Source organism: Varanus komodoensis, unplaced genomic scaffold (assembly GCF_004798865.1).
Source record: "Varanus komodoensis strain SLA01 unplaced genomic scaffold, ASM479886v1 scaffold1, whole genome shotgun sequence".
Lineage (NCBI taxonomy): Eukaryota > Metazoa > Chordata > Lepidosauria > Squamata > Varanidae > Varanus > Varanus komodoensis.
The window spans coordinates 108,190,637-108,212,326 of NW_025335268.1; the positions used below are offsets into that span (position 1 = coordinate 108,190,637).

A 21,690-nucleotide genomic window follows, 5' to 3' on the forward strand; every position below is an offset into this window, starting at 1 on the left:
TTCCAGGCCCCCATGCTCCCTTCATATGTTTCTTCTTTAAAATGGATTTAGACAGGACAGCCCTATACACAGACAGCATTTTCTACGAAGTCTTAGGATCTGAAGAGACTCTTTTATATATATATTAATGAATCTCAAGGCCAAGAAGTATCTTTTGACACTTTTATCCACTTCTACCATTTATGAAGGCAGAATGTCAAACGTCCAAAACTAGACACATGACACAGTTAGGCTTCTACTTTAAAGAGAAGAGCCCTCTATTTGAAAGGTTGCCAGGGACAATCCTATATTTGAAGTGTTCTCTGTTTGAAGGACTGTCTGGTTTAATGATAGCCATCAGAAGCAAGAGTAAGGATCTTGAAGCTGCCCATCAAGCACTAGACCCTGGACTGGAGACTGAGCAGGACACAGCTGAGATCTATTTGTTTAAATTTAAAGTATAGTAATTATTTCATTTATACATATATTGCATTTATACATATAGATTAGTTTAGCTCCTTTTTATGCATTTTGGGTGCAGGGTGGATTTGATTTAAATCACTAGTCAGTAAGACTAAATCATGGTATTAAACACATGCCTGCCTTATTTGTAGGTAGAGGAACTTCATTAAAATGTTCTTTTTTTCATGACCTGCTGCCATTACAGGTTTTCTCCTCCAGGGAAAAAATAATATGATAAACCTCAGGCTAGACACACACAATGATCCAAAGACTTGAGGAGTTTTCTGCTCAAAGCATTTTATTTTCATTTTTACACTTTCCTTCCCTCCTCACACCTAGCTTCTTGTGTACATCTATTCCACTCCCAACAATCTTCTTCTATTCATTGAATGTTTTGCAACTTGACACTTAAGAGGCATGGGGTTGATTCTGTGTACATAGATTTGCAAAGGAACAATAGGATTAAGGCTGTTTTCTGAAATCTGTTTAGGTATTTTATAACATTTTGTAATCTGTGCAGGCACAGATTCACAGTTTGGAGTACTGTAAAACCAAGCATCTGTGATATTATCTTCTAGATAGAAAACATGCCCAATAATCTTACCGAAACCTCTGAAAGAACATGGTATTTTGAATGGATTAATGGAATTCATTTACCAAAACATTGAAACATTGCATGAATATACAGTCTCATCTACATAATGAAAAACTAATCCTTATTTCATGATAAATACATTTGGACTATAATGTATCGTAAGTAGAAAACTATCTTTAGATAGATTTTTCCTCAAAAAGCATTTTATTAAAACAATCTGATTTAAATAAAAAATCTTATTTATTTTATTTTAAATCATTGATTTTTATCCACCCTGTAATAACACAACTTTTAGTCTGATTGAAAACCCCATTGGAACTAGTGGAATAGCCACCTTAACTAGCTTTCATTCAGGCCTATTATAGGTATACCTGGGGGTAGGAAAGAAGTCTTTCTCTGCCAGGCAAACTTCCCTTCACTGCCATGATGATGTGTATCATGTTACAAGGGAGAGCTTTGCATTATAATGGAAAAAGAACAAAAGCTCTAGTTCAATACTGATGCTTTTGGAAAGGTCAGGCGCATTTAAAAACCGTGTTTGCAATGTGCAAACCAATTTATGCTCTATTATGAATGAGCCATATTACAACTATTAGAACCAGTCCAGACAAAGCAAATGTGTTTCTTCCTTTTTTTATTTGTTTTATTTTCTTATTGCTGAGGTGCAGGGGGGAGGGGGACAAATACTGTAAAGCAGGCAGATTTTTCAAACTGCCTGTTTCCACCCCAGCTTTAGCTCTTTGATTGTGAAATAAATCTTCGTGTTTGGCTTGCTTCATTAAGCTGCCAATTCTGTGTTGCAGCTAATGCCTGCTAAAGATGTCCAATCAGCAGCAATGTCTCTAAGAGTAACATAGGCAAATTTATCTGATTGAATAAATAAATAAAATAAACCTGCCAAGAGAGGTTGTGTGCTCTTCCACACTAGAGACATCCGAGGCGCATATAGACAGTTATCTGAGTGAGATGGTATAACTGGCATCCTGCACCAGCAGGGATTGGACTCAGTGACCTTCTTGGACCCGTCCCACCCAACTGTTCTATGTTTCTATGAATATGGCAGAACTTTCCAAGACACTGAGACAGACTGAAGTGTGATAGACCGCTGGTGTTCTCTTGTGCAGTGGTAGTGAAGCATAGCATCACGATCAAGGATTCTAGCACCAAAAATCATAAACATATGAATGTGTCTTGGGATCCTGGAATCTTGAAAAACCTTGTATCATAGGAGCCTTTCCTGACTTTAACTTCGAAGTCTCTATTGTGCCATTCTCATTATGACCCTCCTCTTCAAAACCCATAAAAAGCTTGGCTGTGATCTGCTCTCATGCCAATATGCGTATTTCTCCCCCTGCCAGTGGAAATATGGATGTGGAACGGAAAGCTGTATAGCTCCGATATAGGCACGTTTTCCTACATACCACAAAGGAGGGAACTTTTCATGGCACCCTGGGGCCTTAGGATACATGTCAGCTCTGGAGCCCAGAGCTCCCTTGTGAATCAGCTACCAAGCAGTGTTAGCGCTCCCACCCCACACTGTGCAGAAGGCTGCTTCTGCCTCCAGGAAGTAGGGTTGCATTGGAGGACCAGCCCTTGTAGTCCAGCAGTACCTTTGTCCCCAGGGCAGTAGAGCACATAACTGGGGTATTCTTTCTACCAGTTGATTATGGCCTGAATCACCATTTGTATTTGCATCTCTCTTCATGCAGTATCCTTTCAATTGGAACTGCCGTGGATCCTGTTTTCCATGGCTGAGCTGCCTGTGGAATTCTGCCGTGTGCCTGCATGGATGCGAGGCATCTCTGCCTTAAGTTTACTTTTTGGTGGGATGGAGAGAAAGAACAGTTGTATTGAGAATAGTGTTTAGATAGAGCTTGGCTGATTGAACTGCACAGCACAAGCTTTATTTATTTCTAACTCTATTTATACCCCACCTTTGTTCCATGGAACCTGAAACAGCACATCCAGTTGTCTTCCATCCAAGCTTTGGCCAGACCCATCTGCTAAGCTTCCACATGGTTGCTGCATGTGCCTTCATAGCATGCCCTGGGGCTCTCTTGGCATCCAGTTAGCAATAAAAATAGTTACAGAACTAAATGGTGATGATTAATATGAACCACAGCTATTTTTTCCAAGAAATATTATGTATATTTCAGATTCTAAGATTTTTTTGTACCGAGAACTCTTCTTCCCCCGCCTCACCCCTGCTGCCACCGCCCTTTTCTTCTGGTAAAAAATGATGAACTTGTGGAATTAGATATGTGGATTTGCAATTAACAAGAGTTTGCACATCAGAGAGCAGTGTATCTTGTAAATCAACAAATGAATAACATTGGCAGTGAGATAAAGGCTTTTGTTTTGTACTGTTTTAACTGATAAGACACATCTATGGGTCACTTACAAACCTGAAGCTTCCAGAATCTTGGTACCATAGCTACACAATGAAATATTTTCTCTTTGTTTGCCCACATTTGGAGATAGTTCATAAAGCCACAAACAACTGCTATCACGTACACAGAAGTTCTCCTGCCTTCAGTTCATTCTATAAACTTCGAAACCAGGTGATTAATGTTATGTTCTACCATGCAAAAATATTGGGTAGGGCTACAAATCTAACTAGCGGGGAGGAGCAGGAAAAAGTAAAATTCTGAGTTCAATTAACAGGCAGTGCCATCCAGTGTGGCTGCCTGTAACTGTCCAAACTCAGAAGATTATGGGCATCCTATTGAGGATGGAAGGAGTGAAGCAGCAAAGACCATGTTTGTGGTTTGCGTGCCCGGCAAAATGCTTAGACTGTCTATTTCGGCCATCTAGGTGTATTGTGTCTTCTCATAAGGAGATCAAAGAGAGACCCTACTGTGAAATACTGTATCCTGGCAAAGGCCAGCCAACACCAGAGCCAAGTACACCTATACATACATACATACATACATACATACATACATATATATATATATATATATATATATATGCATATGCAAAAGGTGATGCCAGTAAGTGCCCCCTTTTGCTCTCTTGTTTGATGATGTGGCTACCATACAGGGAGCAGAAGCAAAATGAAATTAGGGATGTGGATTGGAATCTTTTGCCAGGCCACCCAGCAAGCATCCAGAATGTTGGATGGCCCGTCAGGAACTCTTCTTGCCACTGAAGCTTCTGGTATTGTTCCGCAAAGCAGGGCCAGGCCTGGCCCTCTGCCTTCTCCTCAGTCACCTTCCAATTAGTGTCATTTTCAGGGGCTGATAGAAACTGCCAGCACTGCTGAGTAGTCCATTCATAGAGAACCGGACCAAAGAGGCAAGTTGGAAGAGGGCCAGACCTGGTGTGAGTATTCTTCATCTGTTCCCTCCACTTGCCTTAATAACTTTTATAATTCAGAAGAATTCTCCATGCTGAACACAAAGCCACCACCCCGGCCTATAAAGCTTGCATCCAGGGCAGAGGTTTCTAAGCCCTTGCTCTCCAGCATGCTGCTTTTGGTCCTTGTGTGGTTGAGGTCTTCATGGCTTAGTCATTTCAAGTACTAGGAAATGTTCTTTTTATTCATTTTTATTTTTCCAATGACTCTTTAGTATTTTAAGGGTTTGTAAAAATATATTTCCAGGAAATTAAAATAATTAAAGATCTTCAGTGCTGCAAAGAGTCTTGAATCTATTTTTATTGTTAGATTTTTATGTATCATTCTGTGTTTGATTTATGTAAGCTGCCCAGAAAACTTTCTTCTTGGGTACCATATAAATGTGATCTATGGGTAGAATGTTAGAGGCGTGTTGTAGAGGGAAGACAGGTTCCCAGCCATACCTACTCTGAAGTAAGCCCCCTGCAATCAGTGAGATTTAATTCAGTGTAAGGCTGTTTAGGACTGCAGCATGGGTAGACCATGTGGTCAAACACAAGTGCATTCTTTCTTGCCAGTGTCAAGCATACAGTCATGAACTGCGGGTGAATGTACTTGCAATGATTGCTCCTTTTTTGAGAAGCAGCTAAAGTTCATTAAAATCATACTAAGAAATCAGACTATTTATAGAAGAAGAAAGTTTCCCACTGCAGCAACTTCTCATGTAACTAAACCCCCAACCACCCCTCTCTAACATGTGCTGAAAAAATGCCACAAATCTGAGCCATCATTTATTCTATTATCCCTTTTAAATAGGCTTGTTCTAAATAACAACAGCATCCTAGTTAGCAGCAACATAGGCATGGATTTAATTGTGTCTAAGCCCGTTCATATTAGTATTGTATTGGAATGTTGCCCTCATTTATCTTGCAGATGTGCTTTACTGGATAATGACTTTCCAAAGCATTAAAACGGTTGTGTGGTTGTTCTAATTCATTAGCTCTGAACAAATCTAGCAACTTTGAAAATGAGAGTCAGTGCTTGTAGTTTCATAAGTGTCTGACCCATAAACTGGACTTCAGGAAAACGTGAAAAGAATGAGTAATGTTGGGGTGTTGCATGCATGGGGAACTCTCTTTGAACCCATAAAATATCTGCAAGCCAATTGCACTGCTTGAAGTGCATTGTCTGGCCTAAGTTTGTATTCATAGTCATGCAATAGCTGTGTGTTTGGATAATGTCATTATATTGTTTAATCACTAGGTGGCACGGGACTTAATTGTATCTGGTGGGAATCAGGAGTTTCCTGTTGCCATTCCATTCTTGTCTAAGAGAGACAGTTGTTCTTGTCTACTGTATAAATGGGTGCTCCCTCTAAGTCTTCTATGAGACTGTGTAAATGAGCTTTCTAAAGAGAGGGGGAATTGTCTCTGTTTAAATTAACCATCTGTTAAAATGGTCTGCAGTATCAGCTTGTGGGATGAAGTCCATCCATATATGTCTTTTTGTGCTTGAAAGAGAGAATGATAGTGCTCTAACGAGACTTGACTCATGCTGATAGACAAATGCTAAATATGTACAGATCGGCTCAGAAGGAGGAAAAGTGAGAGATTAGATCCCAAATAATTTTGAAAAATAAAGCTCCAACAGTGTCTCTCATGAACTTGCAGTGGGAAAGGGCAATGTGAATGCAGCATGGAAACATCCACTGCTGTTTTTCATCCTGGATTGCCATGTTCTTTAGAAAGCTTGCATGACGTTATGGCATGACTTTTTTCTATTAATTATTTTACTGAGCTTTGGTTTTTAAAGAACCCCAGAATGCATGAAGGTAAACTTCTTTGATCAGCTAGAAAACTGTTTACTCTGTACAATGTATCTTGCTGCAGAAGTCAAAGAGAGAGCATATAACTCTGTGCACAGAGGAAAATTCTAACTGAAATAGGGAACTTCACCATGAAAATAAACTGTTGGGACTTTCTGAAATTCTGTTCAGAATCTATTTTCTTCTTTCAGAGTTCTGTTTTGTTCTTTCCAGAGTTGACAGACATCAACCCTAATCAGATGTCATTCCAAGCCATGTGGAACTATTACATGAAGAGATGGCTGGGCTGCCAAACCTCGCCACTGGCTCCTTCCTGACCTTTTGAAAGTTCTGATGGGAGATTCTAAGCCCTTTCTGCTGAAGGCTGGTAGGAGTTCCCCCACAATTGGGAGCCCTGCTTTATCAATGCTCCTAATCATAGACCTGCATGTGTATTCAGCTGAAAGGGCTTAGAATCTCCCTCTGCGCCTCAGCACACAACAAAGACCAGGTGGAGCAAAATGGGCTGCCCTGCACCTGCTTCATGCATAATTTCTGCGGAGTGTCTGAATAGGATTGTTGGACATACGTTGGCTCAAGTGTGCAGTTAATTTTGAAACCCAAAGAGGATTTTTATGGCTCTTATTCATAAGAAGCACAGAATAATACATGTACATGATCTTTCATCACTATGGTCAGGGCCAGCATCAAGGGTGGGCACGACGGGCACCTACGAGGTCCTTGGAGCTGCTGCCCCTCTCCACCGTTGCAGCCCGCTTGTTTACTGCCTCTCTGGCCTGCTGTGGCTGCATTATCGCTTCCGTGGCATTATTACTGGCTGAATACCATCACCTAACTTTCTTCCTTTCTACTTCACTTCACAATGGGAAGTTGCTGCAGTAGGAAGAGGAAAGAACTGCAGACTGATGGTGTTTTTGTGATAGGTTGTTGTGCTATCAAACGTACAAAATGGAGCAATGGGGGAAACCAGGCCAGTTGGATAAGTAGCATTGATTGCACAAATGCATTGGCAAGCTGCAACACACACACATTTCTCTCTTTCTTCCCTGGTCTTCTTCTGTGTGTGTGTGTGTGTGTGTGTGTCCTGGTCCAGTCATCATCAAGGTTTAATCCTGGGTCCCAATGACAGTTTGAGGAGAGACGAGCCAAGGCTCCAGAATGTGATGTCTTGCTAAAGAGCAGCTTGCTTAGCTGCTCCAACTGGCAGGAGGAACCAAATGGGATCCATTGAGCTTCTGGAACTATCATTCTGGTTTATTCAGTCACCCAGGGTCTAGAAAGAAAATCTCAGTTGCCATAATGTGTGAACCAGGCCAGTGTACATGTATATGAGTCCACACACACACACACACACACGCATCAACCGGCTGAACACAGGTATTAGTTCTCACTCACCCTTACAGTTAAGTAGATCATAAGGTTGAACTGCTACTAACCATGACTGAAGACGGAAAGAATGTTCTGTTTCTGGTCAATGCCCGTTTTACATGTGTTCATTCATAAGTCTGTTCTGTACTTAATGCTCATTAATAGATGATAATGTATTTAGAATTCAGCACAAAACTGCTTCTAAAAAGTTATTTTTGAGCCTATTGTGTCACAAAACTCACATATAAATACATATGCATATATAAATGCATATTTCTGAATGCATTTTATGCTAAAAGGTGAATTTGTAATATATTTTGAGGGGAGGGCTTTGAGCTGAGAAACACAGCTACTGAAAAACCTGAAGGAAGTTAAGGAAAAAAATAAATACTTAAAAAAACCCCTCTGTGTGAGTAATTCTTGGCAGCCCTTACAAAAAAGCAACAGTAACACATACTCAACCCCATGAGGAGGAACAAGTATGCTGAGGAAGAAAACTGGTGTGGGAAGGTGGAAATAAACTGACTTATTTGTGAAAAGATATGGCTGCCCAAATGAGACCTTGAACAGAAATACTCCTGATAGAGGTGAGGATACATTGCAAAAATTATTTGTATCCAAAGTTAACTTAAGTCCCCAGTAATTTCAATGGAGCTAGAATTTACACTTTTATAAAACCCCTTTTATTATAGGTCCTTTTTCTAGCCCAAGTTGTATGTAGTGAACAGGCATTAACAGTACAACACCTTTGGGGAAATTTTATATGAGGTTCAAGAATATCCACATAACCTATAAACAAGTGCCATGTTTTTAAAAGAAGACCAATAGGACAAGCTAGTCGTGGACTATCTGAAAGGATTATCATTTTTATTGCAAATAAGTGCCCAGTTTCCCACATGACTATGTTTTTCTAAGCCACAAAGAATGTTTCTCTTTTAAAACTTGCAATCATCATCCATGACAAGATAAATTCTGGTGGTGTTTTCTTAGGTCTGGAAATGTCCAAAGTGAATTTGGTTACCACTGTGGAAATGTTTTTCCCATCACAAAGCTAATGTATTGATGATCCTCTCTGTTTTTTTCCTAGTCTCCAGCTTATGTAGCAGAGGTCAGTCAAGATCTTGTCCATCAGACAGAAGAAAAACTTGAAAACAGCCCTTGTAAAGAGCTTTTCTTACCTTGTGTGAAGTAAGTATAGTGGATATCCAAAACTCATGTTATTTGTTGTGGCTCTCCACATGATTACTTTTCCATTCAGAGCCATTTAGAGGTTGATAATTTTAACTCACCTCCTCACCTGAAGCATTAAACGTCTTGCAAACTGCCCAGGGAGCTTCAGGATAGAAATAATGTAAATTAAAATAATCTGGCATCTGTAATCTTCAGACTTTCCATTTTGAAGAGTATACTGGCCTCCTGCTCTCATGTCAATCTGCCATTTCCTAGTCCATTATCTTTATGCCATTTAAATCTTAGAGAGATCACTTACAAGATCACTACTCTAAAATGGCATCCACTGGTTTATGTAGTGTCCTTCCTAAAGAGGCTTCTTGGATGCCAGTACGGCTTTCAGATGTCTACCACTAGACATTTTAATTGATGGGTAGTGCAATCTAAAATGGCTGCCTGTAACCCACCAAACTCTGAGGATTACAAAAATTCAATGGAAGGTGGAAGGAACACAGAGACAAAGGATGCCTTCAAGCTCCTCCCATCCTGCAAAAGGCTTAGATGTCTGATCTAGGGATGTGAGGAATTCAGTTTGAGGGAATTATTGGATTTCTTCAGCTCGGCTCCCAGGACTTTGGCCTACTTTTTCTGTTCCCTAATTTTGCATCATGCCAAACGTGTGTGGACATCTGGCAAGAACAAGTTCAAGTGGAGCTCTGCTGTCTTGTGGCTTCATGTGTCTTATGGGCTTCACATATTTCACGCAAAGAATTATGTACATTGTGTATCTTGCACGAAAAATTATGTACTTTGCACACATTCAGCTAAGTATCAGCTAGTGTTCGCAAGTGTTCACAAACTTGATCTCAGCTTGCTTCCTGACCATGGCTGAGAATGGGAGAGATGTCCAGTGACCACAGAAGAGACTGATTCCAACTGATTCCAATTTCACCCATTTTTTGCCCTGGCAAAAAAGGAGACATTCATGGACCACCAGATTACATCATACCACAGCAGAGTCTCATGCCTCCATTCCCACTGTCCAGATTCCCACAAACCTCCGGATTTGAAGTTGGACCCACAGAGCCACTTTCGGTGTGATTTTTCCCATGCTTGCTTCAAGGGTGTGTGAGTGCATGTGTGAATACACTCTGACCTTTGAGTTCCAGTTCTGACTTTGAAATCTTAGATCTAACCTCGGAGTGTGTTTCTGAGGTCAGATCTGGAACTCCAGCCTCTCCTATGGCCCTGGTAGGCACTGTTTGCCAACCATAGGATTGTATCTCAACTGATTTAATTGTACAAACTTAATTATTGGACACTGTTTCCTCCTATTTTGTTGTTTAGAGTCTTGCCTTAAAATTATATACTTAGCTTGCTCCATCAGTTACTTTTTCTTCCCATTAAACAAAACCTACTTCTTTGTGGGGTTTCCCCCCTGTGCTATTAAATTTCCCATTTCCTTTCAGAAAATGTGGTCTGTGAGTGGGCAGAGGCATCAAAATGTTATTTTGGGGTTCTGGAAGTTTTTTCTTCCATTTTCCCCAACAGTTTGAAATTGGGTCCCACAGTTACCCCCAAAATGAGGGGTGCTGTGTTGAAAGTGGATTACATTGACATTTAAGGGATATATATATATCAGAGACTTTCACCCAATAATAAACAATTTTGTGATGAATGTGGTCGTGGGAGTTACAGTTCTAGATGGTGTTCATAAGTAAAATTCAGATAATTGCTGGTTATCCAACAAGTCTTCCTGCCTCACTTCTCTCTGCTGAGGGAACAACAAAAAGGAGAGTTCCTCCCTTAAAAGTGGCCTAACATTTTTTTAAATACAAAATAAAAACAGTTTGAAGATCTCTCTCTCTCCCTCTCTCCCCTCCTTTCTTTGTATTTCTTTTATGCTGTATACCACACAGAAATCTGATGTGATGAATGGTACTATAAAGAAGTTTGAACAACTGAGGTTGGAATCCTATGCAAGGTTAAAGAGAAAAAAGACCTACAAATCCCAGCAGGCTCCAGACTGCAGTTTTTCTCCTAACTCTTGTATAGCATTGCAGTCATAGATTGCAGTCAAAGATCCCGGGACTCTACTAAACCCACAGGAACTGAACGCCTTCTGAGAGGAAGTATATAGGTGCTCCATAAATTATTCCAAATAAATCTTTTCATATTTACACATGCGTTGTTGGGCAAAGGTGTCCAAAAGCCATTCAGCAGCAGCACCGACACCACCTCCCTCCGATCCTTCCTGAAGTTCCAGAACATTCATACTGTGAATTTGCTGCTGTGAGCAAAATGCATTGTTCTCTTTACTTTTCAGGAGTCATGCTTATTATGATTGTACAAGTGTTGTTAGAACAATAAAACTGTAAATTCCAATAAGTCAACATTGAAAGGAAATATGACATTCATTCATATACTTTCCTATAGCCAAAGCTGTTAGGTTTATAGCCAAGTAATAGGTTCCAAATGGAAAGGTTTGTTAATAATAAGCTTATTATGTGCAGCCGGGGCAGTGTCTGGTGCCAGGGCTGAGGCCCACAAGTGTGGGGAAGGAAGCAAAAATGTGCACATGCTAATTTATGTATGCTGTGAAACATCATGTCCCAAAGGGCACCCCTTTCTGTTAAAAGAAATATATGGATGGAGAGAGGATCACATTAGATTTCAAGCAAGCAAAACAACACAGACAAACAATTCAAAGGAGGGACAGCAGGAGGCGAAGCACATGTGCACAAAAATCCAGCAAAACCAAGGGGATCAGATGTTACATTGCTCATCAAGGCTCCTACGCCTGCATTTTAGAAAGTCGCCATGGATAGCAGGGAGGTGGGACAGATGGCCTCTCTTGGGGTTCAAATGAAAGCTTCAAGGTTCCAAATCTAGTGTCATGCTCCTTAACGCTACCCCCGATTTGCACCTAATACTTGTCTCCTTTGGCCTTTTTTTTTTTCAAACATCACGAACATCTAGTGTCTGTGACACATTGATATACATACTAATCAGTTAATTAACTCATGGGTAGTCAGGACTGCACATGAGCACACTCATTCACCACTTCCACTCTGCATCTAGTCTAGCAAGCAAGCCAAGAATGCCCTGATTTTGACTCATTTGGTGCAACATTCGAACTCAATTGTCTTGATTGTTGAGGGAGAAATAGACCAGAGTTTTTTCCCAGCAACAAAACATAAGTTAATACTTTGTGTTGTTTCTTTCTCAATAACCCAGAGTGCTAGATTCAGACACCTCAGTAAACAACCCAGGAACAAGGCAATCCTGAGCTGTTTACTAAACCAGTTGTTTGCCAGGTGGATGTGGGAGAGTGTGCTTATTCACTGGCCACCCCATCAATCCATGGGTTAAATAATCAAGCCACTCTGACATGCTTTCCAGCGGCTTTTGCCATTTCCGAAAACTTTTTAAAGGAGTAAATGAGCTTCTTGGGGTGGGGATGATATGCTTAAATGTATGCTTAAATACTGCCATTGATCTGACTTTCTAAAATGTATGGGAAAGGAATAAATGCATAGAGCAGCAAGGCAGTGCCCTCCCCAAAACCAGGACCTCTTTCATTTTATGAACATTATTCTTTATTGTAGCATAATTGCCTATCTGAAGGGCAAGATTGAATATCTAACACTAAAATGGTGGTGGTGGTGGTGGCAGCAGTGGCGGCAGCAATAAAAAGGGGAAGGAAAAACAGTAATCTAGGGGAGCGCAAGAGCTCAGTTGCAGAACATGCACCTTGCATGCCAGAGGCCCCAGGTCCAATTGCTGGCGGCTCCGGCTGTGTCTGGAAAAGTCCTGTTTGAAACCCTGGGGAGCCCAAGCACAAGGCAGCTTGCCACATGCTCTGAATTATCTATTTCTCTCAGCAGCAAAGGAATGTTGAGTTCAAACAAATGTGGCAATGCTGGCTGTTACGCTACTAGCCACTGGATTAGAAATAAAGGAGAAAAGTGGGGATTTTTGCTCTCTGCAGAACTCCCTAGCAAAATGATGCAACTTCCGAAGTGACAAGATAGGTGTGTCTCTGCTTGAGAGCAGACGTGCTTTGTACACTTTTTTTAACCTACATAAAGGTGATACCTATAGGGCAATCTTCCCCAATCCAGTGTCCTTTCGATTGGACTATAACTCCCATCATCTTCAGCCAGCATATCTGTTGGAAGGCCAGTATGAAACCACAAGGAATGCAGAACAAAGCAAGACCACCAAGAATAATGTATTCTTAGTCCTATGCATTTCAGAACAATGAGATCCTTCATCAGAGGAAATCGACCAAATTCTGAAAATTGCTCGAACAGCTCACAGGGACTGATGCTCACTCTTGTGTCATTAGGAAAGTCGGCCTTGATGCTCTGGAGCATGCATTCGAGACAAAAGGGCAAAACAATGAGACAAGGAGGCTGTTCATCTGCTTTCTGCTCTCTCAAATGGATACATGGTTGTACTTTGTTTCAAAACTGAGAAAAAAATTAAGAAGCTTGAGAAGCCACTTGGGCAAAAGAACATTTAAATATCTCTGTACATTGTTGAGCCAGACCGTCTCAAATAGAAACACAATGACACTGAAGTACGTGTGTGCTCTGATGGCCTTTGTCTGGGAGAGCGCTTACCAGTTTTGCAAAGTCATGGCAATGTTTCTATCGTACTGCAAAGCTCCTTAGAAAAAGATTTGCTCTTGCAAACCAAGCACTTGTGTTTGTCTGGACAGGAAGGCCTGAAAACAGCGAATGTTACCAAAAGCGAAAGATCATCAAAAGTGGTCCGCTCACTTAGTTTTGCTTATGTGTTGGAACGGCCTTTTCCCACTTTCATTTTGCTCTTTGCTGTGGAAGAAAATGAGAATTGCTTGTTGCACTGGCAATTTCATTTCGCCCCATTAGCTTTGTTTGTATCATGTATGTTGGAATAGTGGTTTAACATATTCCAGATGGATGGAGAATGTACCGTTACGGCAGAGACATACTGGACTTGGTGTTCAAAGGAGTTGATTCTTTGGTTCATACTAGCTTCAGAACGTGGAATATATAGGAAAAACTTGCCTTACACCAAAGTGAAAAGGCAAAAATTAAGTAGTGATTTGAAAGGCGGCTGCTGCTTCTTTAGAAATGAGCTGTGCTTAATTGCCTAGCTGAAATAAAGCAGCTTTGCAGAGTATAGTGTCGACTATATACACTGAGAAACACCTGAAGCAAGGGTGCCTGGTTGTTTTGAAAAAAACCAGTCAGCTCCAAGGCTTTTAATAAAGAATTTATTGGCAAGATAGAAATTAGAAACACCACAATGGAACGTGCTGGGCATGTAACAGTAAAAAGCCAGGCCTTCGCAAGCCTTAAATATTAGCAATAGACCATACCATCAAAATCCACAGCGTTTGGCATTAACCATAGCGTGTATTATGTTTTTAAAGGGTTTTTATGTGCTAAGTAGTGGACGTTAGTCTATCCAGCTTCACTTAAAAGGGACTGGAACACTTCCTTGTAGTGAATCTCAGGATTGTAAAATCTATTTCTTGCCTTTTTCATCTGAGACAGATCTGTTCAGGACTACTTAAGTGGACAACCGTTTCAAGAATATTCAGACAGCATGTATTTTGATAGATTTCTCCAGTGGAAATGGCTGGAAAGGTAAGTGGTAAAGGTGAATGCTGTATGCACATATGATATCATAGAACACAAGTAAGACTAGAATGATGCTTTTCCCACTTAGAGCAAATCAATCAAAGAATACATTTTTGCCCCTAAAAGTAAAAATATTTTAAAAGAGCTGTGCTGGATCAGGTCAGAGGGTTGTTCCCACACTGGCCAATCACATGCTTATGAGAAGCCCATAAATAAGATAGGAGTACAATAGAAGCCTCATGCTCCAAAGAAACTAGCATTCAAAAGGAGACTGCCTCTGATTTATAGCTATTCATAGTGGTGGATAGCCCTGATCTTCTTGAATCTGTCTAATCCTCTTCTGAGTCAACCAGGTTGGCAGCCATCTCTGCAATGCCATAGCAAACTCCATCAACTGAACTGCACTTCTATAGAGGACAGGGACATTTGGTGCAAGTTTACTCAAATACCTTTTCATACCATTCATCTGAACATTGACATATATATGAATTGGCAATGATCCATTCAAAATCAAGAAGCATTTGGAAGATTTTCACCAGGGCTGCACAAGAGTCTGGTGTTATGCAGAACTTTGCACCAGGACTTTGCTTGAAACTATCAACGGGTGGAAAACGTGTGCCCTCCAGATGTTTAGGACTGCAACTCTGATCTGCCTTAGGCAGCACAGCAAAGCTGAGGGATGATGATAGACTAAAACAGTGATGGCACACCTTTTAGAGACCGAGGACCCAAACTACAATCCAAAACCCACTTTTTCATCACAAAGTGCCAACACTACAATAACACCTGAAAACTGAAGGTTTAGTATAGAACTAGAAATCACCAGTTCTGCCCATGCTAAACACATTCCAACCATCAGAATCATTCCAGGACACCTCGTTTTCCTAAACCTAATCCTACCCTGGTATACAGCCCCAACCCTAATGTAAGGCTAAAATTCCATTGAAACTAGGACAATTTTGAAAAAGCTTTCCTCAAGTAGCTTTTTCTGCACAGCTCAACATTTCTGCCCATTCTAAACACATTCCAACCATCAGAATCATGCCAGGGCACCTCTTTTTTCTAACCGCAACCCAGTCATTGTGAACCTTTTAGAGACCGAGTGCCCAAACTGCAACCCAAGTTTATTGGGTACTCCCAATAAACCCACTTATTTATCACAACCTGCCAACACTGCAAGAAAACCTGAAAACAGCCAGGCCAAGCAATATATATATATCCTTGGCAGTGCACTGACCAGCCATGCGAAAGCTTGGATGAGTTGTGGCTAATGTGTCACTTCTTGTGACATCATCGGCTGGCACCACTACTTTCTGAGCATGTGCATGGCCCTTATGTGTGCTGTTATCCAATGCTCAGCTGCTGGGGCGATGCTGGGGCAACTTGGCTCGTGTGCCGACAGAGAGGGCTCTGCATGCCTGCTGTGGCGCACGTGCCATTGGGTTGCCACCAGTGGGCTAAAACATTTGAGACCGACAAATTGCCCATCCCTGACATGGGACATGGTTCTCCCAACCCAACCTAGAAGATAAATGTTCCCCTCCTCCCCCAGTATTTACCACTGCACGTGGTCCAAAGCATTTTTCTTTTCTAAAATATTATATTTATAAGTCAGCTCTCAATAATTTTAGAAACCATTAATTGAAGATTAATATACATTTGCCTTTCAGGATTTTAGCGATCAAGATTTTTTCTGGGAAGGTGTGGGGCTGAGCAGCAGGGTCCATAAAACGTCCTCTCGGATTTTTTCCAGACATGTATTCTGGTCCCATTCAGTAACACTGCTGCAGGCATGGTGCTTTCCTTTCACTACAGGCAAGGCAATTCCACCCATGTGGAATTAGGGAAAGGGACAGATTTAACCGTACCCCTCTAACAGGTTTTATTTCCAAAATGTAGCACATGAATGTGGAAACCCTTTATGTGGTTCGTGAGAGCTGTTCACTCAAGGATTTCACCTTTTCCATTACTTAACATTCCCTTCCATTTTTGAAGGCTCACAGTAGCCTTTCGTAATGACTTTGGGATCTGTAGCTTTCCCCCCAAGGTATTGGCACACCACCCCCTGGTGGCAGGATTGATTCTTACAGTAGTGATGATTCTGTTTTGAGTATTTTCTGTAGATACATATTGAATTGTTTGTTGATGAAGTAATGTTTTCATTGGGGTGGGTGTGGGAGTGGAAGGAAACCAAAACATGACAAACATGTTTTTTCCATTAGTTTACAAAATCCAATTATAGATGGGAGTTGGGTGACCCAGATCTAGACTTGACCTTTCTTTGAAGTATCCAGTGCTGAGGTGGAAAGCAATCAGCTTCACAGCCAATATGCCTTCAACAACAAAAAAAAAAAGATAGATCAATAGGAAATAAAATTGCAAATGTTGCTGTTTGGTGTCCTGACTCAACACAAGTGTCCTGTCCTGAATTGTCCCTTTAATTGACATTGAAAAATGGCAATATGAGGTAGTCCCCTGTCCATAGTCTTTAGGTTTCACATTAGCAGAATGTTTTATGATCAGCTTACAAGCATGATGAGAGCAGTGGGGAGAGAGAGATTCAAATTGCCTTTATAGATGCTATGACGCTACCTCAAGATTGCCCAGTTTCAAGCACATAAATGGAACATATTTCACCTGGGATGGAAAAGGCAGAATTCCTTTGACAATTGCTGTCTTTTTAATCCAGTGATTATTTTTATCTGGCAAGGACATCAGGCCATCACAGTATCCCTTAAACATTATCCCAACTCCATTTTTTATTTATGTTTTACTGTGCAGAGTACATCACACGCTCGAACAGTTTTTCCTGCTCTGACTCTAGACTTCAGGGTCATTTCCAGAGCTGTGTTCCTTTAATACATTTCTAACACATCACAGGAAACTGCACTGCTCCATCTCCCTGGAAAGCTCCCTTTTTTTCTCCCTGGAAATCTGAAGCGCTGATTGGACCTGCTGGAATCCCATCCTGATATTCATTAGCATGCATGGAAGAAGGTAGAATTTACAGGATTAGCCCAGTTCACATTCATGGAAGAATGAATCCAGGCTATGCAACAGGGTCCCTACAATTCTGATAAATTCTGATAAAGCACAAGTTCAGTGGAAGTTTCTTTGTGCGTGTACTGTTGCTCTCACTATACAGTTCTACCACTGCAATTCTGCTACATTCCGTACGTCTGCAAAAGAGGAATGTTCAGAGATAATGGTGACATTATGAGACAAAGAAGGGATTTTCATCCATTTTTAGTGTTAAAGGGGTTAGGGCAGGTGGGCCAGAGAATCATTTATAAGGGAAGATTGGTCAGTGTGTAGGCCCTTAAACTTTCCCAGCTGCTGATTCTCCCCTGCCATTTTCACCCATCAGACTCTGACATCTGAATTTAATTGACTAAAAATCTGAATTGGAGGACATTTACAGGAGAGAATCGGTGAACTCTGGAAGGCATAGATGCTTTTCATCCTGTTTGCCATTTTTTCTTGGTTGAAGCTGGGCAGTACAAATGAGGATCTGGGAATACATGTTTGTCAAGGTGATATGTTGGTTCCACATTTAGTTGCTCTGACTGTATTTAGAAAGAAAAGGAGCATCTAGCCAGGTTCGGCATCCTTTCTCCAGTGAAGGATGATGGGGCTGCCTGTGTAGCAAACCATTGGGAAGCAGGGAACAAGTCACTAGAAAAATGTTATTTGAAAAAATTATCACCATGTGGAATGTTGAAATGCTGGTATATTCTTACATGTATGATAGTATTCTGCTAACTTCTCCTTTGTTGAGCTAATAATCTCAAATGATCAATTAGTCTACTTTAAATCAACAGTTTTTCAAATGGTATTAACAGCCTTTTTCTCTCCCCCACCCTGCCTTTATTTTTTTCTTTCAGACAACCAGTAACGAAAAACACATTTAGGCAGTACAGGGTATTAGGAAAAGGTGGTTTTGGGGAGGTGAGTAATTATGAAAACTTCTGTTAAAAACTGTTTCCTCTTTGGAACAACAAATTAACGTGCAGGGAAAAAAATCTGATGAATTAAGCAATAAAATTTTCATGAGTGAGCCATGAGTGCTGTGTGGGTATGGATGTGGGCTCAGGTGTGCAAGCATGCAGCCCTCCCTGTGTATACGAAAGAGAATTTTTGCTTGCATGTAACTCTGAAGTACTGGTAAATTTTAACAGGTTGGATCCAGATTTAGGCATATTTTGAGAGGCTGTATTGAATCTACTGCAGCTTAAGTTAGGGCTAGCTAGCTAAGGTCACACTGATTTGAACAGATCATCATTAGGTTTGAGCAAATTGGTTTCCAGCTGACCATTTGAGAAACCCCACTTCAAATATCCCTTTACATTTCACAGATATCTTTGTCCTTTTGAAAACTAGTTCAGGGGCGTGTCCCATTTTCCCAGCTTGCTTTAGTAGGGACCTTTCTCCTCCTGTGTGTCTGGACCCTCTGAAAGGGGACGGTTGCAAGGTCTATAAATGTTAGGCTCATCAGTAGTGCAGTTGTGTCATTTTGGACTCTGGAATTAACAGGTTCACAGCAGGGTAAGGAAGGGGGTCTGGGATATAGCTGTCCTCTGGAGACTCTCTTCTTTATGTGGTTAAGGTATCTGACCTCACATGGTCTTAGGCCTTCCCTTTCAAAAGGTAATCTATATTACTTCGATACCTCTCAAATGTAGTAAGCCATCCCTGCGGCCTTTGCAGGACCCGCCTGTTCATTCTGCAGACTGGAGTCTGGGCGTTTGCCCCGAGTCCAGCCTGCAGTTCGCCACTGTTTCTGGTCAATGTACCTCAATTTAGTACGTGGGAGATGTTCAGTGCTCTTTGCATTTCTCCTTTCCTCATACTGAAGAGTAGAAAATAAACTGCCCAATTAATTCCAAAGAATTAATTTTAACAATAAGGGGTCTGAGATACATAGTCAAGAAGAGGTTTTGCTATGTTGCTAATTTCTCCTCTATACTCCTTCCTTCCAAAATTTGCCCCCCACCCCACTGCCCCTTTCAGGTATGTGCTTGCCAAGTACGAGCGACTGGAAAAATGTATGCGTGCAAAAGGTTAGAGAAAAAACGAATAAAGAAGAGGAAAGGTGAATCCATGGCCCTAAATGAAAAGCAGATTCTAGAAAAAGTCAATAGTCAATTTGTAGTAAGTATTGCCAAATTTTCAATGGATATCGGCTCTCCATTAGGTGGCATTCCCATATATATTTGAATGAAATTGGTTACAGGAAGTATACAGTACTTCCAGGGCTGCATCTTGATTCAAGTCAGTATTCTATGTTGGTTGTATAGGATTTCTTTTGTCATTACTGTTGCTACCACAAGTTTTTTAATTTATATACCATTCACTGGCAATTAACAGACTTTGGTAGACTGGAATGGTTCCAAAGTAAGTTCTTATGATAAATTATCCTCCTCCAGAAGGACCTCAGTCATAGAACATATTTTTTTGCAGATTGTCTTCAAGTACAACATTCCAGAATACATTGTGAATCCTTTGGCAGCTGTTGTGCTGCTGATGATATGATGGGCAGAAGATATATATTATCAAATACCTATTATCATCAGATCTGTACATTTCCTGAAAGTGATCATGGAAGTGTGAATCCACAGTACTGTGTGAGATCTTTATGATAATATACATCCAGTGAAATTATCTGGCTGCCTTTGCCTCCTGACAGGTTTTTTAGCTGACAATTTGTCCATTTCCCCCCTTTCTTTCTGTTAAACCATATGATGTCATATGTCACTCCTGGCATGAAACATTGGCAATGAATGATATCTGTTCAACAAGGATTTTCTTCTACTTGAACTGACACAATTCTCTTTCTAGGTCAACTTAGCCTATGCCTATGAAACCAAGGATGCACTCTGTTTAGTTCTGACCATAATGAATGGAGGGGACTTGAAGTTCCACATCTACAATATGGGAAACCCAGGCTTTGAGGAAGAAAGAGCTTTGTTTTATGCAGCAGAGATTCTTTGTGGCTTGGAAGACCTTCATAGAGAGAACATTGTGTACAGGTAAGTATTCTTCCTGTGACTTCAGAAACTTGTACAAGTCGGCCATTTTCTGAAAAAGTGTTATGGTCCATACATGCCACATTAAAAAGGTCTTAGGACTTTTTAAAAATATATATACATAACAAGCAGAAGGCCAGCCAATCCCTTTCTCATGATATGACATGATATTTTTCTCACTTCAGGGAACTCTTTATAACGAGCAATTATTTGCACATTGTGGCTGGGTTCACATGACATGGCAAACAACCTTGTGCTGTTTCCACAGTGTGACATGCCTGAACTTTTACTGGTCAGACAGTCATATGGTACTTGGGCACTGTGGTTACTGCCCTCCCAGCCTTGCTGTACGTCCCCATCCTTTCCCTATTCTTGCCTATAAACCACAGCAGCTTCCTCCTGATTGGTCCATGGCGGTCCTGAGGCAGATCCATTTCTTTCTCCTTCCCTACTGTGACTGCATATCTGTGGTGCTTCCTAGCCACTCCAGCTCCCACAGAGATTTTATTAATGAAAATAAACTGCTTTGCTACAATCTCCCACTTTTGCTTCTGCCTATCTTTGTGCTGCCTCCCTGTTTCAGAAAGTCAACGAGGAGACAGACATAGTACTTTGTCAATGGGAATACAGTGAGCAATGACATATCTGCTGCTAGCCGACTGAGGGTAGTAGATATCAAAGGCTAGAAGGTCTTGCCAGTGGACTGTATGGTATTTCTGTACCAACAGTAAAATGTCAGTCCTGGATCTGGATGACCAGAGAAGCCACGCTAAAGTGTGGCATCTTAAATCTGACAATTTGTTATCTCCATGGTTTCAGAAAACTAATCCTACCATGCAAGAATTTGGGAGCTGTGTCCAGACAACACAACAGATTCACAATGGTGAGATTTCACCATGGCTTCTCATGTCTGAAGTGGTACAGTCCCCCAGAAAGCTTCATCGCATAATTTCTCTTCATTTAGGGAGCTCATTGTTCTTTGGAAATACTTCTTCCTTTTCTATAGATACCAGGGAATAAAACCTTTTGTTTACCTTCTTGAACCTCTCCTCTGAGATTAATATTTCTGGTGTCCTATATTTAATAGATCCTGTGGAAGAAAGATAGTGCATCTTACGGAAAGTATGAGTTATAGGAAAACAATGTTTAAAAAAAAAAACCCACAGTTTAAATCCTTCATATGGCTCACCTCTGTGATATTTCCAGCAGTTCCCTGTATGCTAGTTGCATCCTCTCATGCTGGCGCTTGCATCAAAGATGTCAGCATTGGAAGAACACTGAAAAAGAGACCC

The 21,690-nt window shown here is 40.9% G+C and overlaps 1 protein-coding gene across 1 annotated transcript in view; it reads left to right on the forward strand.

Annotated features, from left to right (window-relative positions):
* GRK5 (G protein-coupled receptor kinase 5) overlaps positions 1-21,690 on the forward strand; it is a 197,748-nt gene that overhangs the window by 133,578 nt on the left and 42,480 nt on the right. The window contains exons 5-9 of the mRNA XM_044439879.1: positions 8,654-8,754; positions 14,286-14,378; positions 18,257-18,320; positions 19,383-19,523; positions 20,211-20,401. Coding sequence (XP_044295814.1) covers positions 8,654-8,754; positions 14,286-14,378; positions 18,257-18,320; positions 19,383-19,523; positions 20,211-20,401 — 590 coding nt within the window. The remainder of the gene's footprint in view (positions 1-8,653; positions 8,755-14,285; positions 14,379-18,256; positions 18,321-19,382; positions 19,524-20,210; positions 20,402-21,690) is intronic.